General features: G+C 53.0%; 9 protein-coding genes across 9 annotated transcripts; 6 read left to right on the top strand and 3 right to left on the bottom strand.

The window, feature by feature from the left end:
• Positions 1-995: 995 nt before the first annotated feature.
• EV422DRAFT_605035 (uncharacterized protein) lies at positions 996-2,309 on the bottom strand (the record flags this gene model as incomplete). The annotated part of the gene is made up of 2 exons (XM_053073769.1): positions 1,661-2,309; positions 996-1,565 (listed from the first exon to the last, which is right to left on the bottom strand). Exons 1-2 carry the CDS (start codon positions 1,949-1,951, stop codon positions 996-998), a joined length of 861 nt encoding a protein of 286 aa, XP_052922297.1. The 5' UTR covers positions 1,952-2,309.
• Positions 2,310-3,455: 1,146 nt separating this feature from the next.
• Positions 3,456-5,959, bottom strand: EV422DRAFT_570942 (uncharacterized protein; the record flags this gene model as incomplete). Its single annotated transcript, XM_053072938.1, has 3 exons — positions 3,456-4,004; positions 4,420-4,882; positions 5,538-5,959. The coding sequence occupies 3 exons, from the start codon at positions 5,957-5,959 to the stop codon at positions 3,456-3,458; spliced, it is 1,434 nt and encodes a 477-aa protein (XP_052922296.1).
• Positions 5,960-7,258: 1,299 nt separating this feature from the next.
• Positions 7,259-9,056, top strand: EV422DRAFT_232653 (uncharacterized protein). Its single transcript, XM_053065565.1, has 4 exons — positions 7,259-7,526; positions 7,619-7,748; positions 7,828-7,991; positions 8,063-9,056. Exons 1-4 carry the CDS (start codon positions 7,381-7,383, stop codon positions 8,871-8,873), a joined length of 1,251 nt encoding a protein of 416 aa, XP_052922295.1. The 5' UTR covers positions 7,259-7,380; the 3' UTR covers positions 8,874-9,056.
• A 1,664-nt stretch (positions 9,057-10,720) lies between these two features.
• EV422DRAFT_570940 (uncharacterized protein) lies at positions 10,721-11,321 on the bottom strand (the record flags this gene model as incomplete). Its single annotated transcript, XM_053072937.1, has 2 exons — positions 10,721-11,169; positions 11,222-11,321. The coding sequence occupies 2 exons, from the start codon at positions 11,319-11,321 to the stop codon at positions 10,721-10,723; spliced, it is 549 nt and encodes a 182-aa protein (XP_052922294.1).
• A 1,198-nt stretch (positions 11,322-12,519) lies between these two features.
• Positions 12,520-12,959, top strand: EV422DRAFT_570939 (uncharacterized protein; the record flags this gene model as incomplete). Its single annotated transcript, XM_053072936.1, has 2 exons — positions 12,520-12,717; positions 12,801-12,959. 2 exons carry the CDS (start codon positions 12,520-12,522, stop codon positions 12,957-12,959), a joined length of 357 nt encoding a protein of 118 aa, XP_052922293.1.
• EV422DRAFT_232290 (uncharacterized protein) lies at positions 12,831-14,125 on the top strand. Its single transcript, XM_053065564.1, has 3 exons — positions 12,831-12,948; positions 13,058-13,833; positions 13,946-14,125. Exon 2 carries the CDS (start codon positions 13,189-13,191, stop codon positions 13,819-13,821), a length of 633 nt encoding a protein of 210 aa, XP_052922292.1. The 5' UTR covers positions 12,831-12,948; positions 13,058-13,188; the 3' UTR covers positions 13,822-13,833; positions 13,946-14,125.
• On the top strand, positions 14,087-15,198 carry EV422DRAFT_570938 (uncharacterized protein; the record flags this gene model as incomplete). The annotated part of the gene is made up of 3 exons (XM_053072935.1): positions 14,087-14,296; positions 14,807-14,946; positions 15,072-15,198. The coding sequence occupies 3 exons, from the start codon at positions 14,087-14,089 to the stop codon at positions 15,196-15,198; spliced, it is 477 nt and encodes a 158-aa protein (XP_052922291.1).
• Positions 15,199-15,658: 460 nt separating this feature from the next.
• EV422DRAFT_509147 (uncharacterized protein) lies at positions 15,659-16,578 on the top strand (the record flags this gene model as incomplete). The annotated part of the gene is made up of 3 exons (XM_053068821.1): positions 15,659-15,861; positions 16,027-16,166; positions 16,310-16,578. The coding sequence occupies 3 exons, from the start codon at positions 15,659-15,661 to the stop codon at positions 16,576-16,578; spliced, it is 612 nt and encodes a 203-aa protein (XP_052922290.1).
• A 1,176-nt stretch (positions 16,579-17,754) lies between these two features.
• EV422DRAFT_232238 (uncharacterized protein) lies at positions 17,755-19,296 on the top strand. The gene is made up of 2 exons (XM_053065563.1): positions 17,755-18,276; positions 18,368-19,296. Exons 1-2 carry the CDS (start codon positions 18,195-18,197, stop codon positions 19,072-19,074), a joined length of 789 nt encoding a protein of 262 aa, XP_052922289.1. The 5' UTR covers positions 17,755-18,194; the 3' UTR covers positions 19,075-19,296.
• Positions 19,297-19,636: the final 340 nt, after the last annotated feature.

Below are 19,636 nucleotides of genomic sequence, written 5' to 3'. Positions count from 1 at the left end.
TGATGCCTGCGGCGATGCACAACTTGCCTCTGTCTTGTTACGTTCTGTGCTCCTATCAGAAGCAATAAAATTCGAAGTAAAGCCGCTTTCAGTCTATTTTGTAGTGGAGATCTTGACTCGTGCTCCAGTTGATCTTGGAGATGGTTCGGCGCAGGGGAGGAGAAGATGAGGGATGATATAGTACAGGAGAACGGAGAAAGAAGTAACGGCCAAGGAAGCACATACCAATTTGACCGACTGTGGCACGATGAGCTCAAATGAGCGTCGTCTTGGGGGGCCGGACACGGCGGCGACAATGAATCAGACACAGGCTGTTGAGCATATCTTGCGTGACGGCCAAGGTGCAACGAGTACTGCTGTGAAGCAAGCCCCTCGCGTCCCCATAGCCCGGTACAGAACTCTGGAACCGAGCAAACGTTTACCAGGAATGCAGATTCCCCACCAGTCTCATTCCCACCGATGACGATAACGTTGAAGAGCTGTCAAAAATTAGTGTCGCAGATACCCCGCCGCGAGATTTGGATCGAGCTCCTGCCGCCTCGGCGGGGTCCGGACAGGGACTGGGCAGTAGGAAGTCGCATCAGGAGGCGGTGGAGTCGGTGAATAAGTGGTATCTAGAGGACAAAGCTTTTCGTCGAGTAGTGAGTATCATGAGTGTCTTCCGGCAAAACTGGAAGTGTTTAATATGTGTTCCACGTGAATCAATTCCAATAGATGACCTGGCTGACGCTCTTCTGGGGCGCAAGATTGACTTGCACGGCGATAATGGGAATAGCGATGGCATGAAGATGTCGATCGAATTGTTCCTGGGTCTTGGCACCCTCGTGCTGAAAATCCAGGTAAGCAAATTCCTAAGGTATTTATCATCTGGTACCACTCGCGACCAAAGGCGTAGACTGTGTCAGCTGGGATCACTAGTCTGGTTCTCCTCATCAAGTGCTACAGCATCCACAACGTGTTAAACCTAAGGACTGGCGCGGAAGTTTTGATGATAGTCAATTTTCCTCGATGAATTGTTTCCATGTCGCTTCATGAGGGCCATCGTATATTCTACCGACGTCGCGTAGAAGGCGCTCCGTCAGTTTCTGCTCATCGATTTCCGGAGTTTGCCACACAGGGATATGAATATTTTTCCAAGAACCCTTGCAGCGTGACAGGGCGGTGTATAACATCCTTCGATCGCGGAATTTGTGTGCGTTCAGGATGGAATAAGGGCCGATGAACGTCGACCCTTGTGCTACGTGCACCGTGATGGCGAAGGCTGGGTAAAAGCGCTTCAGTATCTGCTTCCTGGTGATCTGCAGATACTCCTGGGGCTCTTCTTCATTTTCACTTCCTAGCACCTCCTGCTTCTTTGCTACCCGGAACCAGGAGGCGATGTCGCTCTTCAACCTCTCCCTGGCGAGCATCTGCTGGTTCAATTTGAGACCTTCTCGATCCTTCTTCTCGTAATCCCAGCGCCACGAGTCTGTTGCAATGTCCCATTTCCTCAGTATGATCCTGGCCTCGTTCATCTCTACTACCTTGTACGTCGCATGCTTGCTGGGAATGTTGTTTGCGTGCTTCTGAATGGATATCAATGGTAACCCAACGTATAGGAATATCGCCTGGTGCTTGCCGCTTGTGGTGCGTGGTTGTGGGGTCCACTCTCCTTGTTCACCTCTTGCCTCTGCCTCCTCCATTTTAGATGATTGACTCGTTTCCTCTCTAGATGTGTGGCCACAAGGGTGCGGTCTTGAAGGGTGTCACCCCAGTCGTAGTTTGCGAGTGCCGCTGGGCGGTCCCATATATCCTGAAATATTTCGGCGGTCTCTTCATCATATCTCCAGATCTTCTCGAACATCACTCTGTTGTGATGACGGCATATCTCGACCATCTCGGACTCCTCATGGGCGTATTCCAATTCCTCCACACGGGGGAGTTGCTTGAGGCCTCCGAAAAGAAAGAACATTATCTTTGGGTTATGCCTTTTGAACGCCGTCAATTTGCCCCTTAAAAACCGTTGGGTTCATCGATGCTTCGTCGATGATGATTACATCTGCTCGTGTTTTGGCGCCACAGATAACGGCCCGGTGCAAAGTCAGGCCGCCTTCGTGTCGGTTTGCGACGAGGTTCATGAAGGAACATACTTGAACGGATAGTTTCATGCGTCCCGTCTCGTTCTCCTTCTGAATGTACTTCACCAACCGTTCGATGACGATGCTCTTGCCTGTCCCAGCCGCACCGGTAAAGTAACATCCTTCCATTGCCAAGATTTGCTTTGGTGAGATGTCGTCGTTTGTGGGGAGCCTTATGTCCTTCCATGGTATGGTAGGGGGGTGTGACCCAGGCCCGGGGGGGCCCGTTTTTTGACCTTGTTCTTGATCGGTTTGAATCGGGTTGGGAGGCGCAGCCACCCAAAGAGTGGCTTTTCCGAGGCGCAGCAAAACAAGCAAGAGCCATATATAGCACCTTCTCCCTCTCTTTCCCTTTTCCCGTCGTGGGAATCTCGACAAACGGACACATAGTAGCTCTTGCGCCCCACCCTCCTCTCCCTTATCCAGCTCTGCTCTGGTTACTGATTGTTGCATTGTTGTTCTAGTTGAATATATATCTCGCGGTACGCCTGCGCCCTCCTCGCTTCTCCTGCTTTATATAAGCGGGAAAGCGGAGCGAGGAAAAGCCGTCAAGCTCGATGCAAAATTTGTCCTTGTGTTCATCCACGAAGGCGATGGTCCGAGCGCGTTCTGAGGGGTAGGGAATCCAAAAACTTATGCAGTCTGTCCGTATCTGGATCAAATGGCCAGAGTGCTGTGTGCACATGCTGATGGCCTTGTACAGGTCCCAAAGCCGTACGTAGGTGTATTGTACCATCTTTGCGTTGATAGAGCGACTGTCTTGATCTCCCTTTGTAAAACCTGTTCGAAAGCATACTCGATACCCATTCTCCGTGTATATAGGGTCTCCCTTTTTGTCTTTGTCCCCGCTGACAGATCTCTCCACCCAAGTCTTCCGGCCTTCAAGGGAATTGCTGAAGTATATTTGTGCCATTGTTCCTGGGTTGTTTGTGGCAACGGCCTCATAGTTTTCAAGTTCCTTGTGAGACCCTAGAGTCCCGATGAATCGGTTTGCCACCATCTTGAAAATCCTTGGATCCTGAAAGCGAGACCGTAGATTTTGGATGAAGTCGCTTACGGCCTTCCTTGGGACGCCCTTCTGGGCGCTGATCCGGTGAGTGAGTGTGCAATGATGGCCGGCCTTCAGCGCAGAGCGCACAACGTCTTCAGAGTATCATCCATCTCCCAGAATAAAGTGTGTGGAGCCTGACACTGCCAATGAGTCGGATGTGACGTAATAAAAATAGAACCTGTCCCTCGGCACGTCTATGCAGCCGCGTCCATTGAACTGCATGGGGGGGTCTATGAGCTCTACCTCGTCCATCGAATTGGACACAGAATAATCTGTCGGCATCATTTCTACGTTCGTGGGGTAATTGTTTGAATGTCGATGGAGACGATCTCGTCCAAATGATCTTCTGCCCTGAATTCGAAGTCCACCTGCGTCGCGTCCAGGAAACGTGTGACTCTTTTGGTCTCTGAATCTGGGGTAGGCACTTCGAGTACCTCGGGTTTCACGTTGACGGCGCATCGCAAGAAACGGTCACTACGGATTGCCTTCCATACCGACTCGAAATATGCGCTCTGTTCAATTTTGGCGAAGGACTTGAACGCCTCCATCGCCATCGCTGACGTACCTTGACCGAGGTACTTTAGTCCTAGGTCCGACGCGATCTGCATGCACATCTGCGGATCCTCGCAGATCCTGATTGTCAGATGTTCGTTGTACACGAGGTGTTCCGTGTTGCGTTGAGTTTCCACCATAGGAGATACCACCGTACCTCGCGCGATCAGATGCATCTGCTCTCGCAAATCATCTTTGTCTGCCCGGTCATAGACCACGATGCCTTGAGTTTTGTTCTCGAAGAGCCTCGTCAAAGATTCCTTGTCAGGATTGGTTGCTATAACCTTTCCAAATCTGACGGTGAGTTTGGTTGACTCTGCGTTGTGTTTTTGTCTGAATCAGTTGTTTCCGCAGGGCTATATCCTCTATCAGGTAAATGTGTTCATCCTTTATGATAAATACGAAAGTGTCTCCTCTGGTGTTGTCGGACCCTTCTTCATCCCCTCGCTGGATTTTGACCTCATGGTAGAGGGGATCGAACGCATAGAGGGATATGTCGGAATTCTTGCAGAATTGAACTAGCATATTGACAGATACTCCGTCCTCGGGCGATGACATTTTTTAACTCCTTCGCGAGATCTTGAATATTTTTCGGACAGCCTCTCTTCCACCCCTGTTTCCGTGCCCCCATGTATTTGATGATGTATTCCAAGACACACGTGTTCTTGAGTGAGACTAGTCTACGTTTCTCAATCTCACTTGCACCTTCGTTTTCCTGTGGGTCTGAGCCTTCGTTTTCCTTGTCCTCTGTGCCTTAGTCCTCGGTGCCTTTGTTGTCTTTTGTCTTCTTCGGGTTTTGATCGGGACTTTGATGGGTACAGGTGCAAAGATGCCTTCCTCTCTGCTTTTCTGCATGCGCATCTCTGTGAAGTGGTCCAGATCGTTTGGGGGGATCTCCACGATGTTCATATATTTGGCCCAAGGAAACTTCCGCGTCTCCCACTTGAAGCCATCCGGGTTGAATATGAAGTCAATCGATGCGAATTCCCATTTGTACCCGTGGAGTTGAGGCATGTTCTCCGCGGAATGCTCCATAACTGTGCGATACCACTCGATCGCCCATTCATCTACTCTCTGTCGTACTGTGTCTACGTCAGGGGCCATGACTTGGGTAACCATGAGGTCGCTCTTGCCTGTGCGGAACTCGTCGGATTCTCGATGCCTACAGTGAAAGGTGACGTTAAAGGACGGGCTATAGAATTTCTCCGGCAGAGCCAACAGTCGTTGAGATTGGCCGCTGTTCGACGTTCCCTGGGTCGGGCACTACCGACTTTGTCGACATGCATACTGAGCATCTTGAAGTTCCGGTTTAGTGGCCCATGACCTTCAATATTTCCGACCTTCTTCTTCAGCCAATCTTTTGCGGCCCTCTCTGCCTTCGCATCAAGCTCATTGCTGTCATCGAGTTGTTCCATCCAGTTTGTCCTAATACCGTCGAAGTGCTTCTGTACGACGCGCACTTCGTGTCCGGTCTGATAGCTCCAAACGGCCTGGAATGAGTTCGACTTGAAAATTCGCCTTTTCTTCGCTGATGGGAGCCATTTTTGGGGGGTGTTTGGCTATCGTTTGTCCTTTTGCGTTCTCGTCTTGCCCTTCGGTGGCATGACTGATTGATTTTACTTAGCCTTCTTAAAATGAAGTCAAGAAAATAGTGTGCAAATCAGGTCTAATGTACTGATGCTGCACCAGTCTTCTTGTAACCAGGTGAGAAACACTGCGGGAATCAACGGGTCTACACGGGATGATGGTCTTCCTCTTGGGGACGCGTTTTGCTGCGGAAGGTTGGATGAACGTGTCTATGAGACCTTCTACCTCACAAACCCCTGCAGCGCGCGTTGAGGGGGACCGTCCCTTCGACAACAAGGAGCTTGCTCTCCTTGAACGAACGTTCTTCGGAATCATTGACGAAATATCGGTTCCCCTTTCTCCCCGTGATCTTATGGATCTTCTTCGTCCATCGCGCCTCGTACCCCTTCGAGAACTGCTTACGGTTGAAGAGCGTCCTGACGCTGGTCCCGATATCAAGGGGTTTGAACGTGATCTGCTCTCGCTGCTCTGGGTCTTGCAGGCCACTAGCGACATCTATCGGTCGGCGCTTGGTGGTGGCATGGAACGAGTTGTTGTAAGCTTCCACGATCTCGCCTATGACGTTCACCCAGTTCTTTTTCCCCGTTGCTAGGGTTAGGGTTAGGGTTAGGGTTAGGGTTAGGGTTAGTTCAATCTCCGCCGCTTCTGGCATGTCGGACGATCTTCCAATATATTATGTCATGTACAGGGCGCTCCTCCATGCCCTGGGAGCGTCCCAGCAGCTTCAACACACAATGATCCAGGAGCTTTTCTAGTCTCCGCCGCAAGGGGTCCAAGGGCACTCTCGGTATCACAAGGGGTTCGATGGGGTCACTCAGCGGGAGCCACGGCCATGTGGTCCTAACTTGTTCCCAGATGGTGGGGAAAAGTGTCTCGACGGGTAATCTTCTCAAACAGGTGTAATTCATGGACAAATCGTCGTCGAGCCAGGCTGGGACGTCGTCTTTTTTCAAGCAGCATCGGAAAGTGACCGGCGAGTCGAAGGGCAAGACAAGGTAGGGGACACTTTTTCCCTTCAGCAGGTTGTAAGTCACCCTTCCCCCATATCGAGTTTGGGGCGGCAAATTGGCGGATGTGAGAAGAGTGAACCGACAACCGACTATGACCGTGAGCCCGTCACCGAGACGCCTCACATCACCTTCGATGTGAGGAAAGCTCAGAATCGTCTCGGTTCGCACGGCCGTCTCGGTGTGCTCAGCCCAGTTCGAAGAGCAGAAAAGCTCTCCAGTGCTTGGCAGCAACTCGACAGCTCCACAGACTTCATCGCCCTCGAGGAGTCTGGCCAGGTGATTTAGTGGGTGGACGGGAATTGGGTGGACCTCTCTCGCCACGCAGGCCTCGTGCGCAGCGATGAGACGAGCTTGATAGTTGTGCACGAAACGGCAGAGGATGGGGCAGGTTTGCGGGTTGGCCGCACAAACCGAGTTCAGAATGGCCTTCATCTCCTTCCAGTTGGCGGGATTGCATGGTGTAAGTTTGGCGGCTTTCTTTCCCCCCATATTCTTATAGCTGGAGGAGCTTGAGCGACCCTAGCAAGCAAGGGAGTTTCGGCCGGCGGCTCACTGGCGGGAGCTTGCTAGAGCGGCGCCACGTACCGAGAAGCTCTGCAGCCGGGAGCACGCCCTGAGATGCTCCCGCTGTCTGTTGGTGAACGTTAACGGCTCCAAGCCTGGGAATATCTGGGCTGTAAGGTGAACCTTTCGACAAGAGATGGGCCAAACAAGTGGGAGTCATGAGAAAGGGCTTCAAGTCTCACAATGTGTGGGCTGTAAGGTGAATACCAGAAAGGTTAAGGTTATGAGCAACGGAGGGGTTAGGGGGTTATTGACCACCGGCCTACAGTACTGCTGAATTCTTGTGTTTATGTAAGCTTTGTGAAACGGACATCAATTATTTATGGACACTGACTGTACGTAGCATATATGTATTACATACAGGAACCGTTTGCTTTTTGACATCCTCCACCTTGCAGTCAAGAAACAGCAGGACAAAGCAACTCGCTCGATAACGTTAGCCATCCCCCTCCTCTACATCCTGCAAGCCAAACTTCTTCGTTCCTCAGACACAGAGACAATGGCCGATACGAAAAGAAGGCGACTAGGGAACTCCTTTGTGGCTGCTCCTCCTCTTTACGACTTCGATAAAGGTTTCACCGTTTCGGAGCGACTGTCGACACTCGGCTTGAAGAGACAACGTTCAGACGTCGGAGGTTCTGCAAGGTAGGTCTGTGGGAAGAGAGCGGGTCGAAGCACTCTGGCACGCAACTTATAGGACTTGACTGTCATCCGGTCGTTCCTTCTGCCAAAAAAAGTTCGGCGACGTTCCCCAAGGTCACGAAAGGTGCTGGAATAGAGCTGCACGCATGGGGCGGAAAGGCCCACTTGAACGCTCTTCCTTGGGCTAGGCGACCTGCGCTTTCCGAAATTTTTCGAGCCTTCACAGTAAGTACACCCTCAACTCATCAACGTCCTTGTCGCCAAGGTACACAATCTTACGAGCTCGGGATGTATACCTTTCCAGGCCCCGAATCTCCTCCTGAATGATAATGGTCAGCAGTTCGAATCATGCTTCGACAAGATTCGGTGGGATCGGGTTCTTCTGGCTTCTAGCGAGAGGCAATTGGAAGACATGTGGCTGCCAAGTTTGGAATATATTTTTCCGTCTGATATCTATGCGGTTCGGAAGTAAGCGTTCAATCATGAATGATTTCTATCTACTTTGTTCTCTATCTGCCACTCAACTTCGGCTTCCTCAGTGATCGAACAGATATCCTGGTGCCGCGGGATCTCGCCATTGGATTCTCCAAGCCAAAACCCGATTACATTGTGTATTCGGAACCGGGAGCTTTACCGAACATCTGTTACGGATACGATTGTGCGATCCCGCTGTTTTCGATTGGCAATAAAGGGGGCCCAAATGGCATCACCATTGACGCAGCTATACCCCAGGATGTCGCAACGACCTACGCGACAGCCCACACCTGGGCCGTGTTGGGCAAGAACATCGATGACATCGCCGTGCTCTCCGCAAGCACGGAACAAGGGCTCGTCACCCAGTTTTTCTGCACATTTTTCAGCGATCCTGTCGAGGACGAACCCGCCACACCAGCGGAAGTAACAGCCGCAACCACCCCGGCGAGATCTCCAACAGAGTTATCAGAAACTCCCGTGTCGCATGCGGCTCTGGCGGCGGCTCTCGGAAGCCCTACTCAGCAACGACGCCAAGGTGGACTTTTGCGTCATCTAATAATGATACCGCTTACCAAGAAGATGGACCCGACTGACCCCGGTGAACGTATGACGCTGGTGCGATTATTCGCGGAGGCTGGAGGAATTGTCAAACAACAGATTCAGTGGTTCGTTGACCAAAATGCGGCACCCACCCTCTTCAAAATCCGGGCTGCCGCGGAGCCTCGTGAGGAGAATGGCCATGACGATGACGGCGAGGAAGGTCTGCTCCGACGGGAATACACGCTGACGGAAGAGGAAATGGTTGAAGGCATCAAGGAAGCCTACTTCGACATCCCGATTGCCGGAGTGCAATCGCAAACGTCGGTGGCGATCTAAATGTGTTAAGCGGAAAACCAAGTCCGCAGGGGCTCCGGCCTGGACGGTATATCGGTAAACGGCGAAAGGTTCTTCCACAGGAACCTTGCGCAGATCCCGGGGTTGGTGAACATAGATCTCATGAGCGACATTCAGTCGATTATTGGCAAGATTCAAACCGGTGGGCTCATCGAGGTACCACAGGCGGAGATGCCGTCGAGGTGGCGGTACCGGGCGTTTCTCATCGCGCGAGGAAGGGCCAGCAGTGGTGGAAGGTGTTGATGAAGGAGCTGGCAGGTTTGGTCGCTCGGCAATGAGGTTTACGAACGAGAAGGCTGGTTGCTCGAGATCGTTTTTGGTGAAACGCACAGAAAATGCTTGCCGAGAATGCTGGCCGTGGGCGAGGCCTGTTACCTCCATCGCGATATCTGTCTGATTACTACGTATCACGTCGTCGCAACGTGCTCGACTTCACGGCACTGCAAACAAGAGACGCCGCTCTGGTCAGGGTGCAGTTTAGTGGGTTTTGCGCGTCGAACCCAGAACCCACTAAACTACACTTTGCCGAGTGAAGAAAACCCCACCAAACTACACTCAACCACAGACAGCGGGGGTTCCCCCCGCACCCCCACCAGGGCTTTCCCCCCTGGACCCCCCTCTGTACGCTGCTCATTTGACGAGGTGTATTATTATAAATATCACATACTTATTACAGAAAAAAACCCAGGGGCGCTGCCGCCCCCCTGAACCCCCCGCTTTCTCCATCACTTGTCCAACGGGTCCGCAGTTATTTGAACATCATCCTGCGATGGGCTGTCAACCATCATCAAGCCTGTGCAGCCACTATACTCCTCCCGTCTGCTGTTATCCTCCGCACGCAGACTCGAACCCTAACCCTAACCCTAACCCTTCGAATTCCGCGCGATCTTGGGACCACGGGTACTCCTCTGTAGCGCGTAGAGTGGGACTGGAGAACTGCTCCATGCTGCGTTGGGTTTGAGTGATTTTAGGTTTCGAATTGCGAGATCACCAGGGTCACCGGACGCGTCGCAGGAGGAGATGATGCCCTGCAGCGGAGGCTACCAACGAGGGCTCGGTGGTATGAAGTTGCTTGCAGCAGGATGGATGAGGTTCTCGCGCTTGCTACATCTCTTCTCTGTCTTTTATCCCTGAAGCTCGGCAAGAGAACCCCCGCCGTGACGACTCAGATGCCAAGATCGTGCCGACTAAGCGAAACGAAACGCCGGGGCGCAATGCCGGAGGAGGCATACTGAAATATAGTTCTTCCTTCGTCAACCGTACAGGTGTATGCCGGATTCTGGCTGACTGCCATCATCGCCACCTCATGATGCTGGCTAAAAACTACTGGTTCTCCTCTCACGTCCCCTCCACCAGACGACATGAAGGACAAATGTTCCCAGCAGACGGTCACGTCCCCCTTTTGCATTGTTCGATGAAATGTCATATTTTACAGTCAGTGTCCATAAAGCTGGGTCCCCCCCATAATTGATTTCAATGTCCGTTTCACAAAGCGAGGTCGCGGGTTTCCCAGCGGCAAGCAAACCTGAAAGGCAAGACGAACGTGGCCCCCAGCCAGAGCTAACAGCCAACCAGACGGCCAGCGGCACCGCGAGGGATTAGAGCCCTACTCTAGAACCCTAATACCTAGCGGTGGCGCCGTCGAGTGCTGGGGTTGTCAAAAAGTTTAAAGGCAATGTCGGCCTCTCGGATGGCTGTTTTGCTCTGGGGGCCGACACTCTGACTTAATCTTGGGGGGGACCCAGCAGACCCAGCTTTATGGACACTGACCTCAATTGTCGATCCCGGTAAATTGGGGGCCTGACTGTACAAGGTCTCTGCATGCACAACTAACGGAACGCGTTAAAAGCGTTAAACGCCTCCTCAAGATACGGTACAAGGTCTTCCAACGGCGTCGATCCACTCCACCTGCCAACGGTGTACCCAAAGCAATCGACGAGGAACATTTCAAACCCCTCGTCGATGCTCTTCTCGTAGTCGAGCCAGTGCGGAGGTTCCACGTCAATATCCACGTCGTCAAATTCGCTGTGCGTGGGTCGCTCGGATTTTAGCCATGCGAGGAACGGATGCGTGTTGATATCGTCCCACCGCTTCCCGATTGGGAACGTGACGCCGTACCCGTCTTGCGTCGCCTCCGGGAGGTCATCGGCACCCTTCGTCGGCGCGCGCAGGTTGGCCGCGGGGAAACAGAGAATCATGATGCTCCGATCCTCGTCTTTGTAGTTGCCCGTTGTGAACCTGGCAAAGAGGGCTTGGAGTTGCTTGTTGGACCGCTCCTCTTGTCGGTAGGCACACAATCAGTGCCGGGTTGCCGGGGAAGTAGCCCAGACCACCGCCCCTCTGCGTTCCAACGAGGTCATGCAGCTGGAAGGTTGTGTCGTCCGCGGTCTCGAACTCTTGGTTGTAAAAGTGCCAGTTTGGTGAGCCCATGCTTACTACCGTTCTTTGGCTGATGAGGCGACGATATCCCCCTCACAACCTGCCTCACAACAGCACTCGTGGCCGGATGTGCGACAGCCGAATTGGAATACGTGGCCAAGCCAATATCTGGCGTCCCATCAGATAAGCTGCAGTGCCGGGCCGCACGGGCGCAGCGGGTTGATGCGGTAGGCATCGGCCCATTCGACCTCCCATAGGGTCAGGGGTTGTCGGGGTATGTCCGTTGCGCAGTTTGAGAAGGTAGTCGACCTTGTCGAGGCGGCAGGTGCCAAAGGACTCTTGTGAAATGTGGTCGTTCACAGAGTTGCCGGTGGGGAAGGAGGCGTCCATAACGATGCGCCACTATACAATGTCACCTCCTGAAGAACGCTCCTTGGGCACCACGGCCAGGGGGATGGCTTGCGAGTATGGGAGATGCATGAAAACCCCATCGGGTAAGTGAGAGCGTGGGCCGACTTGTATTTTGTGTGCCATATCATCGGCTAGTGGCTAGGGTCAGTGTGCCGAGGAGGGGTGTGGTTCGGGTCGTTGGCAGTGTGCCGCTCACCGACGTACTGGATGGGAAAACCACCTTGAATGCCGCGACATATAAGGGCTTAGTTGGGAAAGTCGCGGGTAAGGAGCCTCAGCGTGGTTGGATCAATGGGACAGGGAATCCGAGGGCCGAACGATAAGCCGTTTCAGGAGCGTGCCTTGTATGCTTCGGAGCAATGCGACTTCTTCTCGGCTTCCGGCCGCATCACAAGCTCTGGATGGCAGCTCGTCCTTGTAACTATTCGGGATACTGACCCGACAAACTTAGTTGGTCGTACTCATTACTGGGACCGTTCGGCTCCCTTGAATGGAGCCGTCACCTTCTCTTTTGGTGAGTCACCGGCGGTCACTGTTCTTTTCGCTTTGGAAGTTGGGATCTGGAAGTTGGGATGTTCAGAGCCAATCTCTTACAAGCTCCTATGCTTCCTATGCAGATCTGGAATCGTCCTATCCATGCGGCCACCCAAGTCTTCCTCCCGGGCAGTTCAATCAAGCAGGTATCTGGAGCACACCTTACACGGCAATTAAGGGTGACGAGCGGGTGCCGTGGTCGTTCCAAGGCGTCTCACTGGCAAATGGAGGCAGTGGCGCTTCCGCGACCGTTCTCGTGGATGCAAACATCAAACATCAGTAGATGCTCGGATCTGGCGCCGCCATGACGGAAGTTTCAGCAATGCTGCTCCTCCGCACGAAAGCGAATGACGCCGGTCAGTACTGGAAGATTCTCAGGAAGTTCTATGACCGGACAACCGGGCTTGGGATGCACATTGTTCGGGTTCCGGTTGGCCCGAACGATTTCGCTGTAGAAGGAATGTTTTATGACGGGACCGCTCAGAATGACTTTTCTTTGAAAGTATGCTCTTGGTTTTTGTGTCAATGTAGTGACTCGATCAGTCCTGCTGACGTGCGGTGCCACATTCACCTTCTTCGCTGCAGACCGGGAAGAGACTGGACGCCTCCAGAATGGCAATCACTCCGTTTTCACGTGCCAACGTGCTTCCCGTTCTAAAAGATATCCTTACGATCAACCCTGAGATCATCCTGTATCTTGAGTCCTGGGCTTTGCCATGGTGGATGATGCAAGGCAAGTACTAATGGCCGCACTACACCGCTTATCCGCGCTCTTATGGTGCTTCGCTTTGATGCCGCGAAGCGATCTCTAACACCGCCATTCCATTATGTATGGTATATAGATGAGGCCACCCTTCGCATGCACAACTGGTAGGGAATATTTGACGCCGCACACATTGATGACGGGGCGGCATATTTTGCCACCGCAGCCAAACTATGGCGCGATCAGGGTTTCCACGTTGGTTGGGTGGGAATGATCAACGAGCCTCTCGTCAAAGTGAATCACGGTGGTTGGGTCGGCATGGAGTTTTCTGCTGAAAACGCTGCCCAGGTGGCCAGGTTGATGCGGCAAAAACTCGACGCCTACGGAATGACGAGGGACATCTCCAAAATCGTGGGCTACGCACACAGTCATGATAGACCTGATTACCCGAGGCCCTTGTTGGTACAGGCTGGCGGGGTCATCGACATCATCTCATGGCATTGCTATTCCGGGGATGCCACCGCCTCCATACGTGAATTTCCTGGCGTTCAACACATTATGGGTGAATGTACGCCCTATACTGAAGCTCAACCCTCCTTACCGGAGTATTGGGAAGAAGCCAATGGAGTCAAGAATCTATTCTGGAACGGCATCAACGACGGGTACTCTGCGGTCATTGAGTGGAACATTGTTTTGGAACGAAGCGACGGAACGTCCACGCATTTCAATAAAAGAGGATGTCATGAGTGTCGAGGCATGATAAACACATCGGAGGAGACTGGGTTTGCGTCTCCGTGTGTTACCTCGTTCGATTCGGATTGGCGCCACTGTCCAAGGAGAGGGCTGTATTATGAGTCAGGCCTTCCTGGACCCATCCGGCGTGACTCATGTCGTCGTCCATAATCAGTGTGGAGGGTACGTGAAAGCCTCTCGTCGTTCTGCTTACATCCGCAGCATGCAGTTCCCAATCATTCATTGATCTGTTCTCCTCCATCAATGATCGCACTGTCGCCGTGCACTCTGGAAGGTCCACGCTGCAGACTACGACCCTCGCGTATGGGAGCCACACCTTCCGACTCGATAACGGCAAGGGTTGGCCTGTCTCGAGCCCAGCCGAGCATTTCGCGACGCAGCACGGCCTTTGCGAGTTTTCAACGGTGAAAACATCATGCGCACAGGGAGGGTTCTGGTGTTAGAGTCCACATCAAAAGCAACCGGGGAACACTACCCGGGAGCATGGGACTGTGCGGACGTCAGTGTGGACGTACACATCTACCAGGTCTTCTACACCAGCTTCCACCATATGAGTATGCGACAGCGTCTGGATGCCGCGTGCAACAATAAGAAGTCGTTGGAGGCTATCGAGATTGGGGGAAAGGTATGGGTTGCAAAGATGGGGAGGGTATGGCCAGTTGTGAGATGGTTTGCACGGAGCTGATCATCATGCCGCGTTCTATTTCTTGTTTCCTTCGCGGTAAAAACACGTCCTCAGCAAGCGGTTGGTAAGTACAAGTAAAAGCAGCCGCGTTGGTTCACGACCCGGCGGTCTCTCTTTGGCGTAATCTGACCTTGGCACAAAATAATCTCTGACGCAAACCCCCCCTCCCGTTTCTCCCCAGTCGGTGAATGGTCAGCAGCCATGACATGGTGCGACGCACCGTACCTGAGCCACGAGCCGGGCTTCACGCGCGGCGGGGCCGCAGAGGACAAGTGGAACGGGAGCAAGGACAATTGCAACGGGGTATGGGACTCCGCCCTAACATTCCACGCGTTCGTTTCTGCGTCCTGAGAGGGGAAGCGCAAACACCCGTCTCTGCGGCATGGGGGAAAAACACGCCCTCACCTTCCCCAAATGGGCGATGGCTTTTTCTTCGCTCTCCCCTTTTAGTGGCGAGACCTGGAATATGAAACGCCGGACGACGGGTTCAACGGACACCGGGAGAACCTCCGTCGCCGCACCAGTAAGTTTGTGCAGGCGCACGCGGACGCGTACGCTGGTGGGTCCGGGTACTTTTTCTGGGCTGCTCAGTAAGCTCCGGGGGTCTCTCCTCTCCACTCTCCGTCTCGCCTCCTTTCCTTTGCTCGTGGCTTTTGACACCCCCCTTCCACACTCTCTTGATTTACTTACCCGCCGTGTTTTTGCCCAATGATAGAACCGAGAAAGCGCGAACGTGGAGTTTCCTCTGGCTGTACGAGAACGGGCTGTTCCCCGAACTAGGCACGCGACCGACGTGCAACCGCGACACGCTGGATACGTGCTTGGAGCCGGATGAGATGTGATTGGGAAGAGAAAAAGAAAACCAAACAAACAAATGGGGACAAGATTCCGGCCACCACCGCAATGGGGAGCCAATCTTTTGTCATTATCCATGTCGTCAGGTAGATTCCCTTTCACCCAGAAGTAGTTTAAGCGATGTGGGTTATTTCTACGATCAGATTTTGCGCGGGGGGCAGGTAGAGGTATAGACAGACTCAGGGTGGGGTTTCTGAGAGTATATATAACATGTTACGAGGAGCAACGGCGTGTGCATGGATGGAGACTCGGGAAAAAAGCGTTCCGGGGACCAAAGTTGGACGCTGCACCTATCTCCGTGCTGGCGAGAGGTAAACTGGCGCGTAGTTTGGCAAGCGGAAGATCCCGAGGAAGACACGACCTTCGGGAGCTGGATGTCGGGAGTTCTTCTCCTTCGGTCGTTCATCGCCGCCCGCCCCATCCGATGCGGAAACCCTTGCGAGCTTCATGTCTCCTCTCGCACGCAAGGGTTTAGACGATGCAGCACAACTTTTAGCTCATGCCACTCTACCGCCTCCTTGTCATCATAATTATGCCGGCCGGGTTGCGCAGCGGATTGCAAAAGAGCTCCCCCCGCATCATCCAACTAGGGCATTCATCGCGGATCTTCAGGTTGCGCTAGACATGAACTCATTTGGGGAGATCGGGCCGTTTTGACGAGGCTTTCGCTTTGAAGGGGTTACGCCATCGGTCTGCTCCTGAAAGTGACCGTCAATTGGCATTCACCTCACACACAAAAGGTTCAAACTGTGAACGTACCCGTGTCTGCTGCGCTTTCAAAGCTTACGAAATGCACTTTGAATCAATGATGATAGTTGCGCAAGTCCGAGTTACTATACTGTAGCGCTTGATGGAGCTCTTGCATCCGCCCCGTCCGCAAGAGGACTTTTCGACATCGGCACCCCGTCCTATGAGAGTAGGCAGCAATGGTCGGTGAACGTATGGTTGCTGGACCGTACGTTCTCCGAGCCAGGTCGTGTCAAGCAAAACTAATTTGGCCTTGGTACCGGCTGGTCCGCTGTCCGCTGTCCAATCCCTCATCCGTCGAGTCCTGCGTAACTGGCAGGAGTCCGGTTGTGAGAGAATATTGTTGGCCAGCCCTGTCCAGCCAATCTCCTGTTGATGTCAAGGGGTTTGCGATGCCAACCATATGTGTGGCGATGTTGGCGCTGTCCAACCCGTCATCTGTCGAGTCCTGCGTAGCTGGTAGGAGTCCGGTTATGAGAGAATATTGTTGGCCAGCCCTGTCCAGTCAGTCTCCTGTTGATGTCAAGGGGTTTGCGTCGTTTCAGCTGCCCACGTCACGCATTGACGCGATCCTTCCTACATTCCATGGTTCTTCGAGGCCCCCATCGGGCCAGGAGTGATCGCCTACAGGTCGCCGTGCTTGGATCCTTGTGGAGCAGTGTGTTTGTCGGTGTTTGTTGATAAAGCTCTCGATAACGGCAGGCTTGAGGCGGGGTGAGCTGTCTACAACGGTTTGATGGTCGCGCAAACAGCAGATCGAGATTCGTTTCCCTTCCGCTAAGGGCACTCTGGAATCGGGCAGGCGGCGTTGCTGCTGTTGCGCTCAGGCAGGCAGACCCAGCGCTCGCTGCTTTCATCCTTTATCGACGCCGTGTTGACCGTGTTGACGTCGAGTGTCGCGTGCTGCGCTTGAAGTGAGACTCGCCTCTCACATCCGCAACTCGGTGGAGGCTAAACTAGCTGCCCTCGTGTTCAAGGACAGCATGTCGGACAGCGAATTCTTCCTCAACGGGCTCACCTTCCATCCGCGAAAGGTTTACTTCGGTTTGCCAAGAAACGCTCTCGAAAACGGTACTGATCCAGCCTCATAAATTCGAAGTGTCGTTACGATCGAATGCGGTCGCCTCACCTCCTGCGTCCAAGGTGTGAAGGTAAACGATGACGAGTGTCGTATCCGCATCATTCTTGCCTGGCGTTCTCCAAACTCAGGGAGCATCCGGCCCAGGCTTCTGAGGACAAACAACGCTCTCGTCAATCCAAGTCGGATGACCCTCTTCGCGGAGAATGACCTCACATGGAGTTTATACTGCAGAATGCACGTTCCCTTTCAAGCGAGCCGATCAACGCGAATTTAAGATACGATATGCCTTCCGAGGGTGCTTCCGGGGAGCCAGGCATGCATGATATGAGATAGACCCGGCTGACCAGCGTCTCTCGCACGGCCGACACTGGCTTCTGGATATCTGTCCAGCCCAGGATAGATCTTCGTTAGAGAGCGGCCATACATGAGTGCAGAACCCTTCGAGCGATATCATGGATTTCCATCACCATACCTATGGACCATACATTCCACGGTCGAAAGCGGATTCTCAGCTGGCTGGATGGACGACTGCCTTCACCTCCTAAGCGGGCAGGGGTCGGAGGGTGCGCTTCGGAACGTGCTGGACGTGGAAAACCAACCACATCTGTTGGAGCACACCATATGAGAGGGGCGACCTTTATTGAAATGCACTACAGCATGCAGCCCCAGCATGAAGCATGGGGTCCAACCTGTAGTAGGGAGTCGGGAGTCCCTTGGGGTTCCCCCAATAACGCGTGGGCAATAACACGAGACAGGACCCCGTTACACAGAGGGTCGGTTATATGGGCCTCACTACAGGATGGAGGGTGCATCCAAGCGAACCTGCGGAGTAGGAAAGGACTCTCCGTTGCTTGGAGCACCCACGTAACCTATGCCCATTGCCAACTACCGATATGGGACGTGTGCCAGGATCAGATGGGACGTGTGCCAGATCAGATGATCAGGGAGATCATGGAATTCTCGAAGATGAGCAGACTCACTTCCCGTGGGCTCTCTGAACTCCTCTCATTCTCCCGATCATGGATAGGCATGTTTCATGTCTTTTGGAGGTCACTTTCCTAATGCCCATCGTCATCTCCAATTCCACGTAGATCGTCCCCATGTTACGAATGTAGCAACATTCTCGTTTGCAACGGGCTCGCAACGTTACGAAACATGATTTCTAGCTGTTTTGTATCTCCAGTCTCACGATTTGGAACCAAAACGCGTTATGTAAGCTGTAAATTTGACCTCAAACGTAAGCGAGCCAACGTGTTTCCAGCGCCTGCATATAAACGCGAGCAGCAAATTTCCCACCTTGACTTTTTCCCACTCACCCAAACACTCAGGAAACACAACTCCCGACGTGTTAATAAACACAACAAGAAACAACACCAGCTTCACGCGCGCGCTTACAGCCCCCAACGCGTCCCACATATCACTCACACACACACCCAAGCGCTTCGTTGTCGGGCATCCAACACCACCCAACCAAGCCTATCCATCCACATCAATCCAAGCTTCGTCGTCGGGCGTCCATCCAAGACCACCTAAGCCTATCCACATCAATCCAAGCGCTTCCCACATCACTCACACCACACACCAAGCGCTTCGTCATCGGGCACCCACCACCACCCATCCAAGCCTATCCACATCAATCCAAGCTTCGTCGTCGGGCATCCATCCAAGACCACCTAAATCTATACACACCAAGCGCTTCGTCGTCGGGCATCCATCCAATACCATCCAAGCCTATCCACATCAATCCAAGCGCTTCCCACATCGGCGTCTCAAGCATCAATCACCAGTACCCTGCATCCGGCCTCTTCAACACTACCAAGGCCGATCAACAACAACATCAACACTACCTCGTTCCGCAAGCGCCAATCCACGGCCTCCTCCAACACCACCAAGGCCGTTCAACAACAACGTCAACACTACCTCGTTCCACAAGCACCAATACACGGTCTCCTCCAATACTACCAAGGCCGTTCAAAAAACAACAACATCAACACTACCTCACGGCCTCCTCCAACACTACCAAGGCCGTTCATAAACAACATCAACACTACCTCGTTCCGCAAGCACCGATCCACGGCCTCCTCCAACACCACCAAGGCCGTTCAACAACCTCAAGCACCACTCCACGGCCTTCTCTCACATCAACAAGGCCGACCATTAACATCAACTACACACACACTCACTCGGTTCAACGTCGGCGTCAAGGTCATCATGACCACGCCTTCTTCAACACTACCAAGGGCGTTCAACGTCGGCTCTCCACTCACTCAGCAAGCATCATAACACGCACTCTCCAACACTACCAAGGACGTTCAACGCCGGATCTACACTCACTCAGCAACCATCATTACCACGGCTTCTCCAACACTACCAAGGGCGTTCAACGTCTACTCTACACGCATTCACCGCAAGCTTACACTCATTCACCAACATCCAACATCATCGGCCGTTGTATCTTCAACATCACCGCCGATCAATTTAAACGTCAACGTCCAAGTCAAGATCAGATACGTCCGTTATAATCCGACTTGAAAATAGAATAAAAAGGTGCGTGAGGGTGCTCCTCCTGTTCGTCGTCTTCAACCCTGTTGCTCACT

The sequence above is a fragment of the Fimicolochytrium jonesii genome, assembly GCF_025526975.1.
Source record: "Fimicolochytrium jonesii strain JEL569 chromosome Unknown EV422scaffold_29, whole genome shotgun sequence".
NCBI classification, from domain to species: Eukaryota; Fungi; Chytridiomycota; class Chytridiomycetes; order Spizellomycetales; family Powellomycetaceae; genus Fimicolochytrium; species Fimicolochytrium jonesii.
The sequence above is the reverse complement of the archived record's forward strand: the minus strand, read 5'-3'. Positions and strand labels throughout refer to the sequence as shown.

Coding starts and splice junctions, on each gene's coding strand:
- EV422DRAFT_232653 (XM_053065565.1), top strand. CDS start 7,381: ATGGCCGATACGAAAAGAAGGCGACTAGGGAACTCCTTTGTGGCTGCT. Junction 7,749..7,827: donor AAATTTTTCGAGCCTTCACA/GTAAGTACACCC, acceptor ATACCTTTCCAG/GCCCCGAATCTCCTCCTGAA. Junction 7,992..8,062: donor GATATCTATGCGGTTCGGAA/GTAAGCGTTCAA, acceptor CGGCTTCCTCAG/TGATCGAACAGATATCCTGG.
- EV422DRAFT_232290 (XM_053065564.1), top strand. CDS start 13,189: ATGATCAACGAGCCTCTCGTCAAAGTGAATCACGGTGGTTGGGTCGGC.
- EV422DRAFT_232238 (XM_053065563.1), top strand. CDS start 18,195: ATGATTTCTAGCTGTTTTGTATCTCCAGTCTCACGATTTGGAACCAAA. Junction 18,277..18,367: donor CTGTAAATTTGACCTCAAAC/GTAAGCGAGCCA, acceptor CCAAACACTCAG/GAAACACAACTCCCGACGTG.